Source organism: Oncorhynchus tshawytscha, linkage group LG25 (assembly GCF_018296145.1).
Source record: "Oncorhynchus tshawytscha isolate Ot180627B linkage group LG25, Otsh_v2.0, whole genome shotgun sequence".
Taxonomy (NCBI): Eukaryota; Metazoa; Chordata; class Actinopteri; order Salmoniformes; family Salmonidae; genus Oncorhynchus; species Oncorhynchus tshawytscha.
This window is the reverse complement of record NC_056453.1, coordinates 2,341,640-2,364,970: the sequence shown is the minus strand read 5'-3', so window position 1 is coordinate 2,364,970 and position 23,331 is coordinate 2,341,640. Positions and strand designations below refer to the sequence as shown.

Genomic DNA, 23,331 nt, shown 5'->3' with positions numbered 1-23,331 from the left:
TAACGCTACAGCATACAATGACATTCTAGATGATTCTGTGCTTCCAACTTTGGGGGAGGCCCTTTCCTTTTTCAGCATGACAATTCCCCCAACAACAAAGCGAGGTCCGTACAGAAATGGTTTGTTGAGATTGGTGTGGAAGAACTTGATCGGCATACACAGAGCCCTGACCTTTACAGTTGGCATCATTCCCTCAACCCTAAACATCAACTAAATCTTCTAATAAGTAATGTGGAAATTGAGCAAGTTGAGGTGACTAAACTGCTTGGAGTAACCCTGGATTGTAAACTCTCAGTAGCTAAGATGGGGAGAAGTCTGTCCATAATAAAGCACTGCTCTGCATTCTTAACAGCACTATCAACAAGGCAGGTCCTACAGGCTCTAGTTTTGTCACACCTGGACTACTGTTCAGTCGTGTGGTCAGGTGCCACAAAGAGGGACTTAGGAAAATTGCAATAGGCTCAGAACAGGGCAGCACGGCTGTCCCTTGGATGGACACAGAGATCAAACATTAATAATATACATGTCAATCTCTCCTGGCTCAAAGTAGAGGAGAGATTAACTTCATCACTACTTGTATTTATGAGAGGTATCGACATGTTGAAAGAACCGAGCTCTGTTTAAAATACTAGCACACAGCTCAGACACCCGCATACCCCACAAGACATGCCACCAGAGGTCTCTTCACAGTCCCCAACTCCAGAACAGACTATGGGAGGCACACAGTTCTACATAGAGCTATGAGTACATGGAACACTATTCCACATCAGGTAACTGAAGCAAGCAGTCAAATCAGATTTTAAAAACAGATAAAAATACACCTTATGGAACAGTGGGGACTGTAAAGCAACACAAACATAGGCACAGAAACATGCATACACACACGATCACATACATATAAATACACAAGTACACATGGATTTTGTGTTGTAGATATGTGCTTGTGGAGTAGGGGCCTGAGGGCACACACTTAGTGTGTTGTGAATTCTGAAATGAATGTATTGTAATGTTTTTAAAATGGTACATCTACCTTAACTTTTCCAGTGCCCGAGCTCACTAACGCTCTTGTGGCTAAATGGAAGTAAGTCTCTGCAATAATGTTCCAACATCCAGTGGAAAGCCTTCCCAGAAGCGTGTAGGCTGTTATAGTAGGAAAGGGGGAACCAACTTCATATTAATGCCCATGATTTTAGAATGAGATGTTCGAGGAGCAGGTGTCCACATACTTTTGGTCATGTAGTGTATTAGTTCAGAGTAAAAACAAAGAAAGTCTTACATTGCTTGCCAGCTTTCTGACGTTCATAGCGTGTACAGCATTCTTGTCCATCTCAGAGCCTTCATAGTGCCCTTTCATGTGGTTGGTATACTTCTCCTTGTACTTGTTCTGTAGGAAAATATAAAATGTCACTCTTTGACCCCACTGAGGGCGACATCCATGAACGTCTTTTTTTCTTTCTGTCCGGACCAGTGTTTTTTTAGTTTATTTTTTTATTTTTGGTCCGGACCGGCATTGATTTCAACGTCCACAGAAGTCCATACCGGACCGGCCTATATTTGGCCCACACAAATCAAATCTAATTTTGTTAGTCACATGCGCTGAATACAACCGGTGTAGACCTTACAGTTAAATGCTTACTTACAAGCCCCTAACCAACAATGCAGTTAATATATACAGTATATTAAATATATATATATATATGGAAAAGAATAAGAAATAAAAGTAAAAAATAATTAATGAGCAGCATTAAAATACAGAAAAGTACAGAGTCAATGTGCGGGGACACCAGTTAGTTGAGGAAATATGTACATGTGGGCACAGTTATTGAAGTGACTATGCATAGATGATAACAACAGAGAGTAGCAGCGGTGTAAACGAGGGGGGGATGCAAATAGTCTGGCTAACCATTTGATTAGGTGTTGAGGAGTCTTATGGCTTGGGGGTAAAAGCTGTTTAGAAGCCTCTTAGACCTAGACTTGGCACTATGGTATCACTTGCCATGCGGTAGCAGAGAGAACGATCTATGACTAGGATGGCTGGAGTATTTGACCATTTTTAGGTCCTTCCTCTGACACCGTCTGGTGTAGATGTCCTAGATGGCACTGAGCTTGGCCCCAGTGATGTACTTGGTCCCATTCGCTCTACCCTCTGTAGTGCCTTGCGGTCGGAGGCCGAGCAGTTGCCATACCAGGCAGTGATGCAACCAGTCAGGATGCCCTCGATGTTGCAGCTGTAGAATCTTTTGAGGATCTGAGGACCCATGCCAAATCATTTTACTTTCCTGAGGGGGAATAGGCTTTGTCGTGCCCTCTTCACGACTATCTTGGTGTGCTTGGACCATGTTAGTTTGTTGGTGATGTGGACACCAAGGAACTTGAAGCTCTCAACCTGCTCCACTATAGATGAGAATGGGGGCATGCTCGCTCCTCTTTTTCCTGTAGTCCACAATCATCTCCTTTGTCTTGATCACGTTGAGGGAGAGGTTGTTGTCCTGGCACCACACGGCCAGGTCTCTGGCTGTCTCGTCGTTGTCGGTGATCAGGCCTACTACTGTTGTGTCATCGGCAAAATAAATGATGGTGTGGGAGTCGTGCCTGGCCATGCAGTCATGAGTGAACAGGGAGTACAGGAGGGGGCTGAGCACGCACCCCTGAGGGGCCCCCGTGTTGAGGATCAGCGTGGCGGATGTGTTGTTACCTACCCTTACCACCTGGGGGCAGCCCGTCAGGAAGTCCAGGATCCAGTTTCAGAGGGAGCTTAGTGATGAGCTTTGAGGGCACTATGGTGTTGAACGCTGAGCTGTAGTCAATGAATAGCATTCTCACATAGGTGTTCCTTTTGTCCAGGTGGGAAAGGGAAGTGTGGAGTGTGGAGTGCAATAGAGATTGCATCATCTGTGGATCTGTTGGGGCGGTATGCAAATTGGAGTGGGTCTACGCTTTCTGGGATAATGGTGTTGATGTGAGCCATGACCAGCCTTTCAAAGCACTTCATGGCTACAGACATGAGTGCTACAGGTCAGTAGTCATTTAGGCAGGTTACCTTAGTGTTCTTGGGCACAGGGACTATGGTGGTCTGCTTGAAACATGTTGGTATTACAGACTCAGTTGGGGATGGTTCGTCAGAGGGCAAACTATAGTTTTGGCAAGTCGGTTAGGACATCTACATCTTAAGTGTATATTTTTCCCCCTGACACTGTTTTGAGACAGGTGCAAAACAAATTTCACACATATATGATTTATTTTACATGAAAAAACAAGATTGAATCAAGAATAGTTTGATGGGTGACAATATTAGCCTATCACTTATTAATGATATATTATCACTTGTGAATGATGCCCAGTTTAAGGCAAGAAACAGGCATGATTTTTTTCCTAGTTTTTCAAATCATAGTCACACACCTTATGTAGCCTAGCCCATAGTATCAAAACACTAAAGTGGACAAACGACTTCTTAAAATGATGCACAATAATCCGCTTTACATGTGAAGAAATAGCCTAATAGTTCATCAGCATTTTAAGCTAAATGTTCTGATCTATTGCGTCAGGCTCATTGCTTAAAACAGTTTTTTTTTGCTGCTAGTGGTTGTATTGATTTGGGATCTATTTGCATCCCACAACTGTCCCAGACTATGTTTGGAATATTCAGTGCCTTCTGAAAATATTCAGACACCTTGATTAAATAAAAAACTTCCTCATCAATCTACACACAATACCCATAATGACAAAGCGAAAACCTTTCTACAAATGTATAAACATTTAAAAACTGAAATAACTTATTTAGATAAGTTTTCAGACTCTAGGCTATGAGACTCTAAATTGAGCTCAGGTGCATCCTGTTTCCATTGATCATCCTTGAGATGTTTCTACAACTTAATTGGAGTCCACCTGTGGTAAATTCAATTGATTGGACATGATTGGGAAAGGCACACACCTGTCTATAAAAAGGTTCCACAGTTGACAGTGCATGTCAGAGCAAAAACCAAGCCATAACGTTGAAGGAATTGTCCGTGGAGCTCCGAGACATGATTGTGTCGAGGCACAGATCTGGGGAAGGGTACCAAAACATTTCTGGAGCAGGGAATGTCCCCAAGAACACAGTGGAATCCATCATTCTTAAATGGAAGTAGTTTGGAACCACCAAGACTCTTCCTAGAGCTGGCTGCCAGGCCAAACTGAGCAATCGGGGGAGAAGGGCCTTGGTCAGGGAGGTGACTAAGAACCCAATGGTCACTCTGACAGAGCTCCTGGGGTAAAGGCTCACCTTCCAACAGGACAACGACCCTAACCACACAGCCAAGACAATGCAGGAGTGGCTTCAAGACAAGTCTCTGAATATGCTTGAGTGACCCAGCCAGAGCCCGGACTTGAACCCGATCGAACATCTCTGGAGAGACCTGAAAGTAGTTGGACGCTCCCCGTCCAACCTGACAGAACTTGAGAGGATCTGCAGAGAAGAATGGGAGAACCTTCCCAAATACAGGTCTGCCAAGCTTGTAGCATCATACCCAAGAAGACTCGAGGCTGTAATCACTGCCAAAGTTGCTTCAGCAAAGTACTGAGTAAAGGGTCTGAATACTTATATATGTAATGTGATATTTCCGTTTTTAATTTTTCATACATTTGCAAAAATGTCAAAACCTTTTTCCTTTGTCATTATGGGGTATTGTGTGTAGATTGATGTGATGAGGGAAATTCTTTATTTTCTTTGAATAAGGCAGTAACGTAACAAAATGTGTAAAAAGTCATGGGGTCTGAAAGCACTGTATATTTCTTGCACAGAATAGGTCAACTTTTGTACTATGTGGGATAGTAGATTGACATAGGCTAGTGCTTTTGCTGTTCGTTAGGCCTAATTATCTGACGATGATTGGCTGTAAAATTGGCTGATGAAAATTCAACGTGGACAGTTTTTCCAATATCTTCAATATGCGCCTCGGGAATTGGATAAGGACGCGCGCAGTTGTCTCCAATGTGTCTGTCTTTACTTGTAGCATGCGAGAAAGACCCGATCACGTGAAGGAGAGCCATGTGAGTGAGAGGAGCTTCAGCATGCAGCCGGGAGAAGGGAATTATAATTATTATACTCAGCCCAAGGGCACAACGGCCACTGGGCGCAAAAGGCATGGATTTTTTAGGGGGCATTATAGCCTCACAAAGGGGATGCAGCTGGGAAATTCAAGGCATTATCAAGTGCTTGTCAAATTATGAATGAGAGACTGATGAAGTGTGTAAAGCCTTGTGCAAAAAATGAAGCACAGCTAATGACTTTCATGCAACATTTTTCTAATCATTATTAGAGTCACATCATGCAGCCTTAGAATGTATTAAAAATCAAAACATATAGCCCAACATTTTTATCACAACTAATGTTACATAACTCTAAAATAAGCATATAGGAGGGCCTGTTTCTTTGTTAACCTATCAACACAGAAGACCCTCATGTGCTCACTCCCTCAAATCATTTGGACAAAATATCCTTTCTATTTTATTCAGCTATGTTCAATTGTATTCCATTTGGCATTGCCAGTTCGGGGCCTAACATAAGGACAACTCAGTGTATGCTATTCTGTTTTTCTGAAATAGACTATATTTTCTTCATATCATGTTTCTTTAGACCTGTCTAAAATAAATATTTAGATTTATTGTGATGTGTAGGCTATATTACATGCATTTATTATACTTTTTAAAATGTAGAAGTTCCAAAGGCCTGCATCAGTGGCTTTTAGGCTGTGCGTGGAAGACAGGAGATGCTAAATGTGTTGATGTTAATAACCTGTCAATTACCGTGAGACCGGCAGTTATTTGCTTGACAATCACCAGCTGACAAATTGTTGTGACCTCCACAGCCCTACCCTCATACCGTCATGGCCACCTAATCATTCCCAGCTTCCAAAAGGAAGCTCATTCATCCCCCCTTCTCTCCCCTGTTCCCCAGGTCGTTGCTGTAAATGAGAATGTGTTCTCAGTCAACTTACCTTGTAAAATAAGGGTAAAATAAAAAATATTTGTGATCTATGAGTTCCGTGCCTTTCCGGCAGAACCACCATCCACAATGACACGTTGTGCTCCCAAAGCTAGCGTGCCTACCACTATCAAAACCATGGTCTAGGTTTGTGCAAGGACGACACTACTTCAGGTCTCAGGGAGGATGACATCACCCACGATGGTTACTAGTGCTAACTAGCTCACATCTGCTATTTAGAGTATTTGGTTATATGTTTCCATTTACGAACCATTCTAGCATCTATTACATACTCATTCCCCATACTCCATACTCGACAATCTATTTTTTAGTTTAAATCTTAAACTATGACACTTTGGCAATGCTTAGCTAGTGCTTCAACTAATGTAGTAGCAACACCATATGAAAAGCATCTTTGCAAATGCATCTGCCGTGTTGCTCATGCATTCCTCACATCACTGCTGAACTTGGCAGCCTTGGATGCATTCTTGTACTGGGGCGTCTCACAGTAGTTGATGCTGTGGCCTTTAGTGTTCTCAAGGTCCTTCTTGTACTCAACCTGCCAGGGAGAAAACAGAGCACACATTACAATAGGTGTTCCATCACAGTCAAACAGACAATTAAGCAAACTTGAATCCCAAATGTGTCTCTGAGCTCGATCCCGACGCCCTAAGCTTAACCTCTAAGGAATGTGTATGGATGATGTCACTGTATAAATCTGCCCCCTGCAGAGACTTTCCTGACCATTGACCTCCACAGAAGAATTTGTCAAGATGATTTATAAGAGGAGAAATGGTTCAGAATAGATGCTCCAACTAACGTGAGGCATTTATCAACGTGCTCAAAGACAAATTGAATTACCTTTCCCTGCCCGTGGAGCTAAGTTAAGTCCATAGGGCCGAGCGGACATCAAATTTGGGACACTATGTAAATGATTGTGGAACATGGCAATGCAAATAAGTGGACTTTTGTTATTATTTTGTCCTCTTCTGTTTCTTTTTTTATCTTCATTTTTCGTGTGGTGTGCACTACATTTATATACCTACAACCAGAGGTGTGCACTACATTTATATACCTACAACCAGAGGTGTGCACTACATTTATATACCCACAACCAGAGGTGTGCACTACATTTATATACCCACAACCAGAGGTGTGGACTAGAGTCACATGACTTGAACTCGAGTCAGACTCGACTTTGACTTTAACACCAATGACTCGTGACTTAACTTGGACTTGAGCCTTTTGACTCTACCTGACTTGATACCCTCCCCAAGCCCAAATATTAAAATGATGCTATTAAAAAAAAGTGTGCAGCTCATCAGCTCTTCATTTAACGGATTACAGTTTGAATCGGACAGCAGCCAATCAAATTGTGCCAGCTGAGAAAAAGCTGCAGGTGGCAGTGCAACGGAACGTCGGTGGGTGAATTCAGTCAGAGCCCTTGGAAAGATGATACCCAAAATGATTATTTTCAGATATAAAGACTACGCTGTACTCAACCAAAACCGATTGCAACTTGTAAAAGATGCGGGAAGAAAACTACAGACGGAGGCGCAACAACTTCCAACTTTGTTCGACATTTGAAGCTGCACAAAGAACGGTAAGTCGTGGCTAATATAGCCAACAGCTATACATAACTTTGCTTGTGTAGCGTGTAGGCTAACGTAATATTAAGTCAATGAGCCTCCACACAGTCAGTCAGTGCGGGAGCGTGATCATTGCACCCAAGATTGAGCTATAACTGGCTGATGTTACTGCTGTGTGTGAGAGAGAAGGTTGGGGGATTGTGTACAAGCCTACATCGCCCGATTGCGCCCCATAGCGGGGGTCTTTCTCATGGAAATATAATGTTTATTTGGAAAGTAATAAATATATATATTTTAAAGCATTCATGATTTGCGTAAATGTAATACACTAATTATTACGCTTGTTAAAATATGAAATGGTATTACATTTGGTGAAGAGCACATTATGACTTGTTTAGGACTCGAAACTCAAAGTTTGGGACTTGAAACTCACTTGTAAAAAAAAAAGACTTGGTCCCTCCTCTGCCCACAACCTTTCCATCTTTTTGCCCCCATTTTTTGCTCTCATTTCTCAGGTCTATCTCACCTCGCTGACGATCTTGTTGATTTTGCGGGCGCTCTTCAGGGCCAGGTTGTCCTCACTGGTCAGGTTGTGGAAGTGGGATGAGCCCTTCATCTTATTCAGGTCCTTCTTGTATTTCAACTGGGGGGTTAAAAATGGAAAGAGAAGCAGAGAAAGACTAAAAAAGAGCGGAAGAATCCTTGGTCACACATTCCCATCTGTTAGATTGTATAACTTGTCTATGAGCGCATCTTCATACATGCTGTACACAATCGGCAACAAACACACAGGCACACACAACTGCGAATCACACACATGCGCGCATGCTCTCTCACTCACACACACACACAGTCTAATTTGGTCTGTGGAGAGTTTGGAACATGACAGCACAGGATTCTTGGTGAGAGTCACGGGGAACGCTACTTATCCCTGTGACCATGACCTGAAATTCCACCCGGCAACACCAGACAAGGTGACGGATGAATTTGATCAAATCAAATTGTATTTGTCACATGCGCCGAATACAACAGGTGTAGACCCTGCAGTGAAATGCTGAATACAACAGGTGTAGACCCTGCAGTGAAATGCTGAATACAACAGGTGTAGACCCTGCAGTGAAATGCCTACTTATTGTGAGTTTTGAGAATTCCTGGACCTATTCAGAAAATGTGTTTGAAATGCATCTTTCCTTTCTCCCTTCATTGAAGTAATCACAGAACCACTGAATTACATAGTTTTCACAAATATAGTCATGGCATATCAGTGATTACTTTCAAGAATAGAAGGAGGGATCCCTTTAAACTATCCTCTCTCTTTACTAGATTCCTCAATATATTGTCCAATCCATAGTGACTATACAGCTCCAAAATTAGATAGATATCAGACTGTCTGTCAATTGCGTTTCCTTATTGAAAATTAATTCACCCACATACTCCAACATATGCTCCTCCGCTTTAGGGGTGTCTACTGCACAAAGTTGTATACAACGTTGTAAACACAATACAACTTTTCACCCCAATAAATTCACTCACAATAAAACATTGTGCAGCCGATACCCCTAAAGCGGAGGAGTTTAACCTCAATAAATCCACCCGCAATACCACTTTGTGTAACAGACACCCCTAAAGCAGAGGAGTTTAACCTCAATTAATCCCCCCACAGTACCACTTTGTGCAACAGACACCCCTAAAGCAGAGCAGTTTAACCTAATTAATCCACCCACAATACCACTTTTGTGCTAAACAGACACCCCTAAAGACACCCCTAAAGAGGAGTTTAACCTAATTAATCCACCCACAATACCACTTTGTGCACAGACACAGACACACCCACAAAAGCAACAGAGGAGTTTAACCTCAATTAATCCACCCACAATACCACTTTGTGCAACAGACACCCCTAAAGCAGAGCAGTTTAACCTAATTAATCCACCCACAATACCACTTTGTGCAACAGACACCCCTAAAGCAGAGGAGTTTAACCTCAATTAATCCACCCACAATACCACTTTGTGCAACAGACACCCCTAAAGCAGAGGAGTTTAACCTAATTAATCCACCCACAATACCACTTTGTGCAACAGACACCCCTAAAGCAGAGGAGTTAAAACTAATTAATCCACCCACAATACCACTTTGTGCAACAGACACCCCTAAAGCAGAGGAGTTTAACCTAATTAATCCACCCACAATACCACTTTGTGCAACAGACACCCCTAAAGCGGAGGAGTTTAACCTAATTAATCCACCCACAATACCACTTTGTGCAACAGACACCCCTAAAGCGGAGGAGTTTAACCTAATTAATCCACCCACAATACCACTTTGTGCAACAGACACCCCTAAAGCGGAGGAGTTTAACCTAATTAATCCACCCACAATACCACTTTGTGCAACAGACACCCCTAAAGGGGAGGAGCATACTTGTTCAGCAGGGACACTACTCACATCACTGGCGTGGGCCTGGGCTTTCTTGGCAAGCTGGTAGGCAGGAGTGATCATGGCTGGGAAACTGCCCTTCCCTCTCTGCTGCTCGTACTCTTCAGTGTAGGCAATCTGCAAGGAGGAACACACATCAGCACACAGTTGATACTATAGATAGAATGGGAACAGGGAGAGTATGGCAGACTTTTGTTCTGGGAGAACAAACACATTTGATTCATAAGACCTTGATTACTTGAACTGAGTATTGTTGTGTTGGTATGGAAATGTCTGCACACCCTGTTGTTGTCATATAATATGTACAGTGCTACAACAATTCAGCATATGATATAAGGGTATAAATACACGCACACACTGCCGTCAAACTCACCTAGTATTCTAAACTCATGTCACTGTCTGACATATCGACACCAAACCTAATCCCGAAGCATTATGTGCATAGCGATCTTTTTGGCAGGCAAGAGAAAATGTTCTGTCTAGCTAGGTACCAGCATCATCCAGGTATGGCTCTGTTTCACCCACTTCAGAGCCGATGGGTTGCACCTACTTTTGCATACATACAATCATATCAAATAGTGACAACTACAATCCGAAGAATATTGATTAAATAAAAAAAGACTATCGGATATAGGGAAAGCTTGGTTGGAAAGTGAAAACAACTGGAAGTTTAAATAATTAGGCATCTCTAAGGCATTAAAGAATCTCAAACAGTACAACAACCATGTCTGTGAAGATATAAGATATCGGCTACTCATTGTAAGGACAATTTGTGTTGGAAAAAAACTACTTTTCCACTTAAGTTTGGAGCCAGACCAATTTATACCAATCTGGAAGAGTGTTGTGGGTTGTTGTCTTTCTGAGAGGCATTGTAAAGTTAAACAACTATCAGTCCTCTTTGGAGATAAGATACTTTAGTAGTTTTATTTATCAATGAAACCACTACCAGTAGAATTGAACTTGCGGCCCTATAATCAATTACGCATTTCAAATGTAATTGAACGTTTCACAGGTCTCCCTCTTCACTTTTCTCAGAAAGGAAAAAAAATACATCCGAAAAATGTTGAAGTTGTATTGAAAAATTGCATTATTATAGAAAAAATAATGTACTTAAGCTTCCAGTTAACAGATACATAACTTCCTCTCAGATGTTGGCTGAACATCCTCGCCAAGAGGCTAAAATCTCTTGGTTAGGTCGCTAGGTGTTGAACTAAGGAGGCTATAGTATTTTTAACAAGAGGGTCTACTTAAAAATATACAATTTGCTCACTCGCCTCACACAAAAAACAAAAAAAATCTGTTAATAATAATTATATGGCCTTATCGATCCCCTGCTGGGAAAAAAATGTAAGGGGGAGTAGCAATGGCAATACAAAATCAAATTCCACTTAGCTCGCTGATCTGCGAGGATTGGATGTATAGTGGTTTTTCCTTTAAAAGTTTTGAGTTATTCCGCGACCATTTGGGGCAGATTGCCCCATTCATTCTGTCATTGCACCACTCTATCACAAGGGGGAGTTAGAACGCTGATCTATCAATAGTGTAGACTGTGGCACTATCCTGACTATATTTTTGTAAGTTAATGGAGGTGTGAATGTTTCAGTCCGAGAGTCTCTCTTCTCTGGCACTAGAGCCCTGCATCAGGCAACAGCAAAAAAATAGCTGGCGGGTAGTTCTGGAGTTGAGAGAGAACTTGGGTAAATACAATGGTGCAATTACACTTGACATGTCGACTGACGGTTTTCTAAAAATAGGCACGGTGGGCTTTTGGTTTCTCTCCCTCTAAAAACAGAAATAAATCATTCTAAATAACAAACTGGCTTTTTTTTTTACCAAAGTGTGAAAGAGTGATAGCCCCTCTATGTAAAGTGAGTTTCTGAAACGCGGTCCTTATTTGCTGATGTGAAGAAAAAACGGAATGAAAGAGTCCAGCAAGGATTTGTCAGCATAAAGTTGAGTGACTCACTCATTCGTGGCTTTGGATCAAAATCAAGAAATGTTTTTATTGTTTGGAACAAGTTAATCTGCTCATGTTGTGTGTGACCAATTATTTGTGACATTGTGGTTACAATGAAGAATGTAAATGAAATAAATCCTATTCATAATGAATAATCAGATGTGTGTTGCAAGCTTTACATTTTTCCCTATTTTTTTGTAGGAATTTATTTAATATTTTTAGACAATGCAAAACATACATATACAAACGACAACTACATCACACCTGTCCAGATCCACCTGCTCACACCTGCTCACACGCCCATCTCCATCTCCAACGCCCGCATCACTCTCTGCCACATTGCCTCAAGCTGCACCATTTTGTTTTTCTCTGTCGCCCACACGCACATTCAATCATTTGATAATGAAGCATTTAAAGGCTGACATTGTAATACTTCTGACAGCCACATTTCGAACTCCACCCATAACTTTTAGACTTCATAACATTCCCAGAAGGCATGAATTATTATAACCTAATGAAAAATGAACCTGGTAATCTATTTGAATTTACTGCAGGCCTAACACCTATGGGTTTAACCCTCTGAATTAATGATTATATTGAAGATAGAAGGCTCCTATTAATTAGTTCTGAGAGCCAATCGGTTACCCAACAAATAATATCCATTTATTTAGCCTAATTGTTTTTTTGAGTACAGACAGTATATTATTCCGCTTATCCTCCATGTACTAATTAATACGTCTGCATCTCTATTCAACATTTGGCTAAAAAGAAACCACGCCATGAATTAAGAACAGATATATATTTTTCTCTCTAAGGTTTTACATTTCTAACTCAATATCACAGACCAGATTTGCCCTAACAAAAAATGCATCAACCCCTACAAATATATCAATTTACAAAAGGATAGTCTAATAGCTCGGCTAGGTGTGAAAAATCCCCCCAACTTGCAATGTATTCTATGCCCCAGTTGTTTTCACCTGGCTGAAGTTCCCAGCATTTTCTCTGGCAGAAGCGAATTCTGCTGCCCCAGCATCTGAGGTGGCCTTTCCCTTCATCTCCTGCTCATACATCTGACGGTACTTCACCTAAGATATGATCACAGTGTCAACATTAGTGTACTGTATGCGTATGAATTTGCATTTGTATGTGTGAGCATCAGTTTGTGTGAGCATCTTTCTGTGTGTGTGAGCATCAGTTTGTGTGAGCATCTTTCTGTGTGTGTGTGTGTGTGTGTGTGTCTGTGTGTGTCTGTGTGTGTGTGTGTGTGTGTCCTCTACTCACACCACTGGCCATCTCTGTGGCTTTCTTTGAAACTTGGTAGCCAGGAGTGAGATGTGCGGGGAAACTGCCTTTACCCAACTGCTGTTCATACTCTTCAGTGTAGACATACTGGGAGGGAAAATACTATGTCATGGACACACGAAAAGTGACATAATTGCATTTGGAGGAAAGCATAAATCAGATTGAGTAGGGTTTGTAATAAATACATTGATCTGTCCTTGGCTTTTGGCCAGAAGCACTTCAGGGGTTTTGGCTATGGAGGAATATTTTGACACTTTCTCCTCTCCTTTATTGTACTCCGCCTGAGTAACAGAGAAACAAAAATGTTAACATATTAGTTGCACCCTCATAACACACTATAACACTGTAATAATAAAATGTATAATAATTACAGCTAATGTCATGAGCTGAAATCAACTGGTTATTTTATGGTCACACTACCTGCCTCCCGAAGTACTGTTCTGCCCCTATAGAGGGAGCTGCACTTACGCTGCTGGGCAAGGTATTTGGTTTCTTGGAAATCTGGTATCCTGGTGTGATCATGGTGGATAAGCTGCTTTTTCCTTTACTCTGCTCATATTCCTCAGTGTATTTGACCTGTCATCAGGGAGAAAGTATGCCCCCAAACTTTATAACACAAACACGGTCAGACCACTACTGAATAACAAGTACAGGAACGTTTCCTATGCCACAACTACGTGTTTTCTGTGTCATTATGAACCATTTGAAATGGGCAAATTTGACAGGGTGGGGGTATTTGTGTGTGTATAACTATGATAACGGTATGTGTAGGTTTGTCTGGGGGTTGTTTTCATGTTGGTTGGTTGTTCTGTGCTTACATCACTGGCCAGGGAGCCTCCAGTCTTAGCATGTAGAATATGGGAGGTGTCAGCCACAGAGGTAAATTGTGTCAATTTTTCTTCATGTCCCCTTTTGTACTCCACTTACGATCGAATACATATTGTACTCATCTATATTTAGCACCTACCTGTACATCTGTAGCTGCATTGTATAGCAAAATCTGTTTGTTTAATAGGAGGGCAAATGCAGTTGTACTCCATTTTTAGTAATCACGTGGGCCATTTTAGACAATTTAATGTACATCAAAAGTATTTTGTTCTGTTATGTGTTTTATCATATGTGTTTTTGTGTTATGTTTCCCTATGTTGCTTTTTGAAATTCAGTTCAAAATGAATCACTTTTTTTTATTTTATCATGTTTTATATCTACTCTTCAGACTTGGTCCAACCTTGTGTTTGTTATACAAATAAGGAAGATACTCACATCACTGATGGTCTTTTGGGCCTGTGTCACGCTGACAATCTCCTGGTTGGTGATGGTGCCTGAGTACGAGTAGGTCTGCTGCTCCTCAAACTTAGCCTGATAGTCCTGCTGTTGAATCACAATGCACACAGAATCAACTAAGGACTCTCATTATATTGGGTGTGGTTCCAGAAAGCAGGATCAATGAGTTAGTTAGCTAACTGTTCAGGTAGTGGTTCTCAAAAGAAGTTTGTTTTGGTTGCGTTTTGTTTTGCCCAATAGGAACCGAATGGTGAATACTGTCTTGGGAGTCAATTTTATCGTAAGTAAGAATATAATATGTTTCTGAACACTTGTACATTCATGTAGATGCTATGTGTCACACCCTGATCTGTTTCACCTGTCTTTGTGCTTGTCTCCACCCCCTCCAGGTGCCGGCCATCTTCCGCATTATCCCCTGTGTATTTCTACCTGTGTTCTCTGTTTGTCTGTTGCCAGTTCGTTTGGTTCGTGAAACCTACCAGCATTTGTTCCCCTGCTCATGCCTGTTTCTTGCTCCCGTTTTCTAGTCCTTCCCGGTTTTGACCCTTCTGCCTGCTCTGACCCTGAGCCTGCCTGCTGTTTGGTATCTTACCTCACCTAACTGGATTATTGACCCCTGCCTGCCCTGAGACTGTCTGGCATTCTGGAGCCTTTGCACCCTCTCTGGATTACTGACCCCTGCCTGCCTTTGACCTGTCGTTTGCCTGCCCCTGTTTTAGAAATAAACTTTTGTTTCTTTGACACTGTCTGCATCTGGGTCACACCTGAAACGTGATACAATGGATAATCATGAATCAATCATTAATAATTATCAGTAAGAAAGATGCACAAAGATCATACCACCACCCCCACTTCAATAAACTGAAGTAATACATGTATTAATAAAATACAAAATAGAAAAATAACAAAATATTAAGGAGCAACAATGAAATAACAGTAGCAAGGCTATTATACAGGGGGTACCAGTACAGAGTCAATGTGCGGGGGCACCGGTTAGTCGAGGTAATTGAGGTAATATGTAGGTAGAGGTGAAGTGACTATGCATAGATAATAAACAGAGAATAACAACAACGTAAAAATATATGCGTGCTGCAAATAGTTCCGGAAGCCATTTGATTAGCTGTGGCTTGGGGGTAGAAGCTGTTAAGAAGCCTGGTACACTCTGGTACTGCTTGCCATGCAGTAGAAGAGAGAACAGTCTATGACTAGGGTGGCTGGAGTCTTTGGCCATTTTTAGGGCCTTCCTCTGACACCGACTGGTATAGAGGTCCTGGATGGCAGGAAGCTTGGCCCCAGTGATGTACTACCCTCTGTGGTGATGCAACCAGTCAGGATGCTCTCGATGGTGCAGCTGTAGAATTTTTTGGAGGATTTGAGGACCTATGCAAAATCTTTTCAGTCTCCTGAGGGGGAATAGGCTTTGTCATGCCCTCTTCAAGACTGTCTTGTTGTGTTTAGACCATGTTAGTTTGTTGGTGATGTGGACACTAAGGAACTTGACGCTCTCAACCGGCTCCACTACAGCCCCGTTGGTGAGAATGGGGGCGTACTCGGCCCTCCTTTTACTGTAGTCCATGATTATCTCCTTTGTCTTGATCACGTTGAGGGAGAGGTTGTTTTCCTGTCAACACAATGCCAGGTCTCTGATTCCGCCCTGTAGGCTGTCTCATTGTTGCCGGTGATCAGGCCTACCACTGTTGTGTCATCCAGTTGCAGAGGGAGTTGTTTAGTCCCAGGGTTCTTAGCTAAGTGATGAGCTTTGAGGGCACTATGGTGTTGATCGCTGAGCTGTTGTCAATGAACAGTATTCTCACGTAGGTGTTCCTTTTGTCCATTTTCAGATATTACACATTTCTAATTTTGTCATAAAGTCTTTTCATTTCAAGGTAGTGTACGGTTAGCTAGCTAGCCAACGTTAGCTGGCTGGCTCGCTAGCAAACATTACGTGTATGATCTCATTATTTGTATCTCAGAGCCATTTGCTTGACCAGTTATAGCCTAATGTTAGCTAGCTAACATTGAACCTGGTTGGTTAGCTACCTGCAGATTCATGCAGTGTCGTAGCGTCATGAGTTGGGATTATGGTTCATTGTTTACTTAGCTAGCTGCATGTCTTAACAAAAGACTCTCATCTGAGTGTGCCAGAGCGCAGAATAACTGGTGGTTTTACGAAAGCTCAACACCCGTTGATTATGGCCGGTGACAGTAAAAGTCTGCAAAAAATCGTAATTGTTGCCAGCAGCACAGTTCCAGTCACCATTGCTCTGGATAACATGAAAACAGCCTAACCAGCTCTGCTAGGTCAAGTAAAATTGTCAGATTGGGGTTTGTGTCTGGAAGTAGCTAGCAAGCTAGTCAATGTTAACCAGTTAGCTTGGGTGCTTGACTGCTGTTATGAGGTCAGGACGTTCTGATCAACCCTACTCATCGACCAGAGCGTCCAGTGTGTGCTCTGAACACTCCGAGAGTGAAACTGAATCTGAATTTACAAACAGACAATCTGCGAGCACAGTTTCAGATCGACCCTTAAAGAGATGGGCGGGGCTAAAGCTTAAGAGTGTGTGAACGATGCTGAATGGGTGTAGACAAAAAGGGTGCTCCAATAGTAGTACCAAAACATTCAAGGCCATTTTCTCAAAAGTGAGTTTACAAGTTTATCAACTTTCAAAGCAAAATTACTTTCCCATTGTTCCTCAACTGTAGTGTATGATATACAGTTTTGTAGCTCTGAGTCTCTACTTTTATCCAATGTAAAAAACACAATTTCAAATTTTGCTACATAAGACCGATTTGAGCCGGTCGGTCACATTTAACTCTATGGCAGCACCCAAGGGGCTTGAATTTTCTAGCTCTACCCTTAGACTTGGCGGTGAAGTAGTGTCCCCATGAGTGAACCCTGAGCCAATCACGGTGCGACGCTCCGTATTTTCTGCTGGCTTGCCCCACCACTACAGAAAGCACTGAGCTAGTATGTGAATACTGTGAGACGCCTAAGACAGCGCTACAGGGAGACAGGATGGACAGCTGATTGTCCTCGCAGTGGCAGACCACGTGTAACAACACCTGCACAGGATTGGTACATCCGAACATCACCTCTGTGGGACAGATACAGGATGGCAACAACTGCCCCAGTTACACCAGGAATCAATTCATCCATCAGTGCTCAGACTGTCCGCAATAGGCTGAGAGAGGCTGGACTGAGGGCTTGTAAGCCTGTTGTAAGGTAGATCCTCACCAGACATCACCGGCAACAACGTCGCCCATGTGCACAAACCCACCGTCGCTGGACCAGACAGGACTGGCAAAAAGTGCTCTTCACTGACGAGTCGCGGTTTTGTCTCACCAGGGGTGATGGTCGGATTTGCTTTTATCGTCAAAGGAATGAGCTTTACACCGAGGCCTGTACTCTGGAGCGGGTTCGATTTGGAGGTGGAGGGTCCGTCATGGTCTGGGGCGGTGTGTCACAGCATCATCGGACTGAGCTTGTTGTCATTGCAGGCAATCTCAACGCTGTGCATTACAGGGAAGACATCCTCCTCCCTCATATGGTACCCTTCCTGCAGGCTCATCCTGACATGACCCTCCAGCATGACAATGCCACCAGCCATACTGCAAGAATACAGGTTACAATGCTTGTTCTGTGTTCCTGCAAGACAGGAATGTCAGTGTTCAGCCATGGCCAGCGAAGAGGCCGGATCTCAATCCCATTGAGCATGTCTGGGACCTGTTGGATCAGAGGGTGAGGGCTAGGGTCATTCCCCCCCAAAATATCCGGGAACTTGCAGGTGCCTTGGTGGAAGAGTGGGGTAACATCTCACAGCAAGAACTGGCAAATCTGGTGCAGTCCATGAGAAGGACATGCACTGCAGTACTTAATTCAGCTGGTGGCGTCACCAGATACTGACTGTTACTTTTGATTTTGACCCCCCCCTCCCTTTGTTCAGGAACACATTATTCCATTTCTGTTAGTGACTGTGTCTGTGGAACTTGTTCAGTTTATGACTCAGTTGTTGAATCTTGTTATGTTCATACAAATATTTACACATGTTAAGTTTGCTGAAAATAAACACAGTTGACAGTGAGAGGACGTTTCTTTTTTTGCCGAGTTTATTTTAATCAATGAAGTCTTGCTAGCAGGAATGTTAGCCATGGCAATATTCTATGACTAACAAAGGCAAAAAAAGCTGAAGGGAGACTGAGTGCCAGACAGACATTCAGACCAGACATGCAGACAGACAGGGACAGGTGGAGTGCTGAGGGTGTTGGAGAGGAGGCGAGGAGAGGCTGTTTTCTGAAGGTATAATTTTAACCTCCTGAAACATAAACTAGGGCAGCAAGGGATGCCGTGTCTCTGTCACAGCCACAGAAATAGATAGTCATGCACACCATTCCAAACCTATGCTGTCAACATGGGCCCAAAGCTCTCCGAAATCAAATCAAATATAAGTTTATTTCTCACGTGCGCAGAATACAACAGGTGTAGACCTTACAGTGAAATGCTTACTTTGTTCAGGGACACATTATTCCATTTCTGTTAGTCACTGTGTCTGTGGAACTTGTTCAGTTTATGTCTTACGACTCTCTTTCTTTCATAAAGAGGGGAAACTGCATTTCTCTTTGACAAGCATAATAAATGTACAGTTTATTTGCCTATATCATGTTGGCTCCATGTGAACACACTATTTGCAGCCTCCACACTTTGAAAGTTCCACAGCGGGTAAAATGCAGTGGCTCCATGTGAACACACTATTTGCAGCCTCCACACTTTGAAAGTTCCACAGCGGGTAAAATGCAGTGGCTCCATGTGAACACACTATTTGCAGCCTCCACACTTTGAAAGTTCCACAGCGGGTAAAATGCAGTGGCTCCATGTGAACACACTATTTGCAGCCTCCACACTTTGAAAGTTCCACAGCGGGTAAAATGCAGTGGCTACATGTCGCTCTTTTTAGTAACTGGTTGTTATATTCTGGAACAAAAAGACCAGTATAAAGGAGAAACCCCTTCTGTTTAGAACAGCATAATGCAGGTTAACGTTCTCAATTCTATCAAAACGACTGTTTAGGATTATTGAGCCCTACTAAATCAAATACAGGGCTACCAGTAGGTCAAAAACATATTTCTTCCTTCACTGCAAGAATACAGGTTACAATACATCAACTATAAAAAACACAACAAAAAACGAAAATAAACTAATCTGCATACTGCTGTCTCTGGTTTCGGTCAAGTATGGGAATACAAAACATTGAAATTAGCTTCATTACTGGATAGCAGTTTTTTCAAAATTACAACAAGCCATCAGTGTGACGTCCTTTACACTTCCATTACATTACCGAACCAACATCCTCCATGGTGTCTATTTATGTCTATCTATGTATCAACTCGTGAGCCGTAACAATCAGAATGAATACCATTATTCACAATGCCACATGCTGTGTGTACACCGGTGTAATCATGTAGTCATACTTCCACAATACCATGCGCGATGACTACAGTGAATGACTAACTCATGTGAAATGTGCGGTGAGAGTCATTGAGTAATTTCAAGCCCAGCACACCTAAGTTCCACTGTCACTTGAGTGGAGGAGGGGGAGCTGTTTCAAACTGCTATTCTAGAATAATGACACACACATGTCAAGTTCAATAGCCATGTTGAAGTAGAATACAAGGTCCTGCATGCGAAGTCTAAAAAAACAACTTCTTGATTCCTGATACATCTAGACCCAGTAACTGGGACTTTTGCTGCATGTTGGTGTGACATCATTGCTGACTCACCTCACTGCTGGCAATGGCTTGCTTCTTGGCATTGATGGGGGTCTCATAGACACTGGTGAACATATTGTTTCTTGGATTGTGTCTGAGGGATTAAAGGTGAGAGGTCATCATCAACCCATTTTAAGAATTTTTAAGAATCTCACTTTTGGTTTAGTCCATACTCGTAGCCATTTACAAATACAATTCCAGTGACATGGGACTAGAACGCTAAAGATGCTGAATGGGTCATTCAACAAAATGACTGCGTTTTGCATACTTGTGCACCAATATTGCATTTTAAAAGCCTGTCACATTAAATGAAGTGCCCTTTAAAATAGACCACATGGAGAATTCAATAAATCCTATTTTTTATATGAATAAAGAATTGTGGCACAAGATTAACCACAAGATTTCTCAACATCATTGTAAAGCCCTAGTTATTTTTGTTGTTTTGAGAAAGTCATTTCTGAAGATGATTATTTATTTCATGTGATTAGTGATTCACATATGTCTGTCCCTCATTTTAAGGTCCACCCTGTTACGTGAACTGCACTCTTATTTTAATATGGTGAAACTATTCCTATTCAAATATTTTTTCAAAAGATGCATTGAATAAATAGTCAAAACATAATGTAAAAGCAGGTGAGCTGGTTCTATACTTTTTGTGCATTTACTGGTGTTTTGTGGTGGGGAAACTGAGTAGTTCAAGCATATGTCAACCCTTTTACCCATAGAGAGACAGGCTAGATTTTTTATTATATAAAGTTGAACATGTGCTCTTTATGACAGAATGTTGAATTCAAACGTTTTTTTTGTTGGTGGAATGACTCAAATGACAACAATCATAGTACTTTAAAGTACTATCATCCAAACAGCTTCCTCATTTCATTCAGTGCCTAATTTCCCCATTCATTTGGGATTGAGGCAAAGGGCTTTATCTACACCGATGGCGAGGGATGTGGACTCATAGACCACTGTTGAGGTCTGAAAACGCGTAACAAACTTTGATTTTGGAGGGAACTATCCCTATAAATTCCCTAAATAGTGAAAGAAACCTCAGTAAAAAAGTGAAATAACACCTTTCTACTTACACAGAGCAGTATGGCCGCTTCTTGTGGCTAACAAAGTTCTTGGCTGTGAGCACCATTTTACAGACATCACAGTGAAAGCATGCTTTGTGCCAGTTCTGAGAAAAGGGGAAAAAACACAAGTGTGTTACACACATAAAATCCTGGGTTCTGATCTAGGAATTATGACTCCAATCTAAGTTATTGTAAAGAAACACAGTGAAGAGTGCTTTGAATTGACCTAAATGGATGTCTGACATCATAGACCAAGAGACTACGATTTTATACTTGCTCACAATGTTGCTCAACTGTCCTTGAATACGCAAACCATGCCACTTTGACAGTATGAACTATGAAGGAGCAATAGCAGTCAGATGATGAATATGTTAAATTCATTCTTTGCCTTAACCTTTTAGAAGGCGAAATCAGGGTCACAGAGTGATTCTTGGTAGTCTTAAACAAGTCTACTTTGAAACAAAATTATACACCTCACACACATGGTTATGGGCTTAAAAAAAGAAGACAACAATACCATGTCAGATATAGAGTTGAAATCCAACTAGAGGTAAAGTATGGGAGTAACTCTGTCTTACCTGATCAATACAATTGATCTTCTCCGCTGGGTACACCACAAACCCACACCTGGCGCAGGACTGCATCTTCGTAACCTTTCCCCTTACCCAAAGTACTCAGGAAAAAAACTAAAAGGTAGCTTGAGTGAAGTGAATATTAGCCCCAAGAGAGAGCAAAAGCCCAGGCAGCAGTAAAGAGAGGCAGGATCTCCTAGACAGTTTCTGGTAGTAGTGCCTCTGGCAATGATAAACTTAGCTCTCAATTGTGACAGACAGATCAACCCTGTCTGTTACAAGACACCAGGACCCAGGAGGACCCACCCCCTTTTAAATGTCTTTTTTATTTAACCTTCATTTAATCAGAGAGTCATGCTGGGACCACAGTCTCTTTCGCAGATGAGCCCTTCATGAATACATCAAAAAACAACAATTACACTATACTGTATATGCAGTATCTATATACACATCAATTACACAAAACACAAAAAGCAAAACAGTAAAAAGGCCCTCAAACATCCGCCTGAATTTCCCTAGAGGCACCAACTCCACCAACTTTAAACTAAAAGCACATTTACCTAACTTGGTGAAGATTGGAAGGATTTCCATGGTTAGCCATGCCCGAGTCCGGGCCTGGAGCACCCCCCCTATCCATATCGATGAGACCGCAGTGGAGAAGGTGGAAAGCTTCCTCGGCGTACACATCACTGACAAACTGAAATGGTCCACCCACACAGACAGTGTGGTGAAGAAGACACAACAGAGGCTCTTCAACCTCAGGAGGCTGAAGAAATTTGGCTCGGCACCTAAAACCCTCACAAACTTTTACAGATGCACAATTGAGAGCATCCTGTTGGGCTGTATCACCGATATCATAGGAAGGCCAAAAAAATCATCAAGGACAACAACCACCCGATCCACTGCCTGTTCACCCCGCTATCATCCAGAAGCCGAGGTCAGTACAGGTGCCATCAAAGCTGGGACAGAGAGACTGAAACAGCTTCTATCTCAAGGCCATCAGACTGTTAAATGCCATCATTAGCACCTTAGAGGCTGCTGCTCTATATACATAAACTTGAAATCACTGGCCACTTTAATAATTGGAACACTAGTCACTTTAATAATTATGTATGTACTGTATTCTACTGTATTTTAGTCTATGCCGCTCTGACTTTGCTAATCTAAATATGTACAGTATATATACAAAAATAAGACTCAAACATATCAAAAAGAAGTAACAAAGACCAATAGAAACAAATTGTAGTATATAAATACTAATAAAAAAATAGATTTAATTACAACACTATTACCTGAAAAACACACAAATAAATTGCACAAATCCTATATCACACAAATACACAAATAGAATAACACACTTGTAAAGAAGAGAACTTGATTATTACACTAT

The 23,331-nt window shown here is 41.8% G+C and overlaps 1 protein-coding gene across 3 annotated transcripts in view; it reads right to left on the bottom strand.

Annotated features, from left to right (window-relative positions):
- The window catches only part of LOC112224062 (nebulin-related anchoring protein), a 91,201-nt gene extending 69,020 nt beyond the window's left edge, over nucleotides 1-22,181 (bottom strand). For all 3 annotated transcript variants that reach the window (XM_024387348.2, XM_024387349.2, XM_042305885.1), the window contains exons 1-12: nucleotides 21,948-22,181; nucleotides 21,379-21,473; nucleotides 20,309-20,390; nucleotides 14,513-14,620; nucleotides 13,718-13,825; nucleotides 13,435-13,530; nucleotides 13,229-13,336; nucleotides 12,925-13,032; nucleotides 10,000-10,107; nucleotides 8,078-8,194; nucleotides 6,417-6,521; nucleotides 1,277-1,384 (exon numbers count right to left, since the gene is read on the bottom strand). In XM_024387348.2, coding sequence (XP_024243116.1) covers nucleotides 1,277-1,384; nucleotides 6,417-6,521; nucleotides 8,078-8,194; nucleotides 10,000-10,107; nucleotides 12,925-13,032; nucleotides 13,229-13,336; nucleotides 13,435-13,530; nucleotides 13,718-13,825; nucleotides 14,513-14,620; nucleotides 20,309-20,390; nucleotides 21,379-21,473; nucleotides 21,948-22,013 — 1,209 coding nt within the window. In that variant the 5' untranslated portion in view covers nucleotides 22,014-22,181. The remainder of the gene's footprint in view (nucleotides 1-1,276; nucleotides 1,385-6,416; nucleotides 6,522-8,077; nucleotides 8,195-9,999; nucleotides 10,108-12,924; nucleotides 13,033-13,228; nucleotides 13,337-13,434; nucleotides 13,531-13,717; nucleotides 13,826-14,512; nucleotides 14,621-20,308; nucleotides 20,391-21,378; nucleotides 21,474-21,947) is intronic.
- Between the last annotated feature and the right edge of the window lie 1,150 nt (nucleotides 22,182-23,331).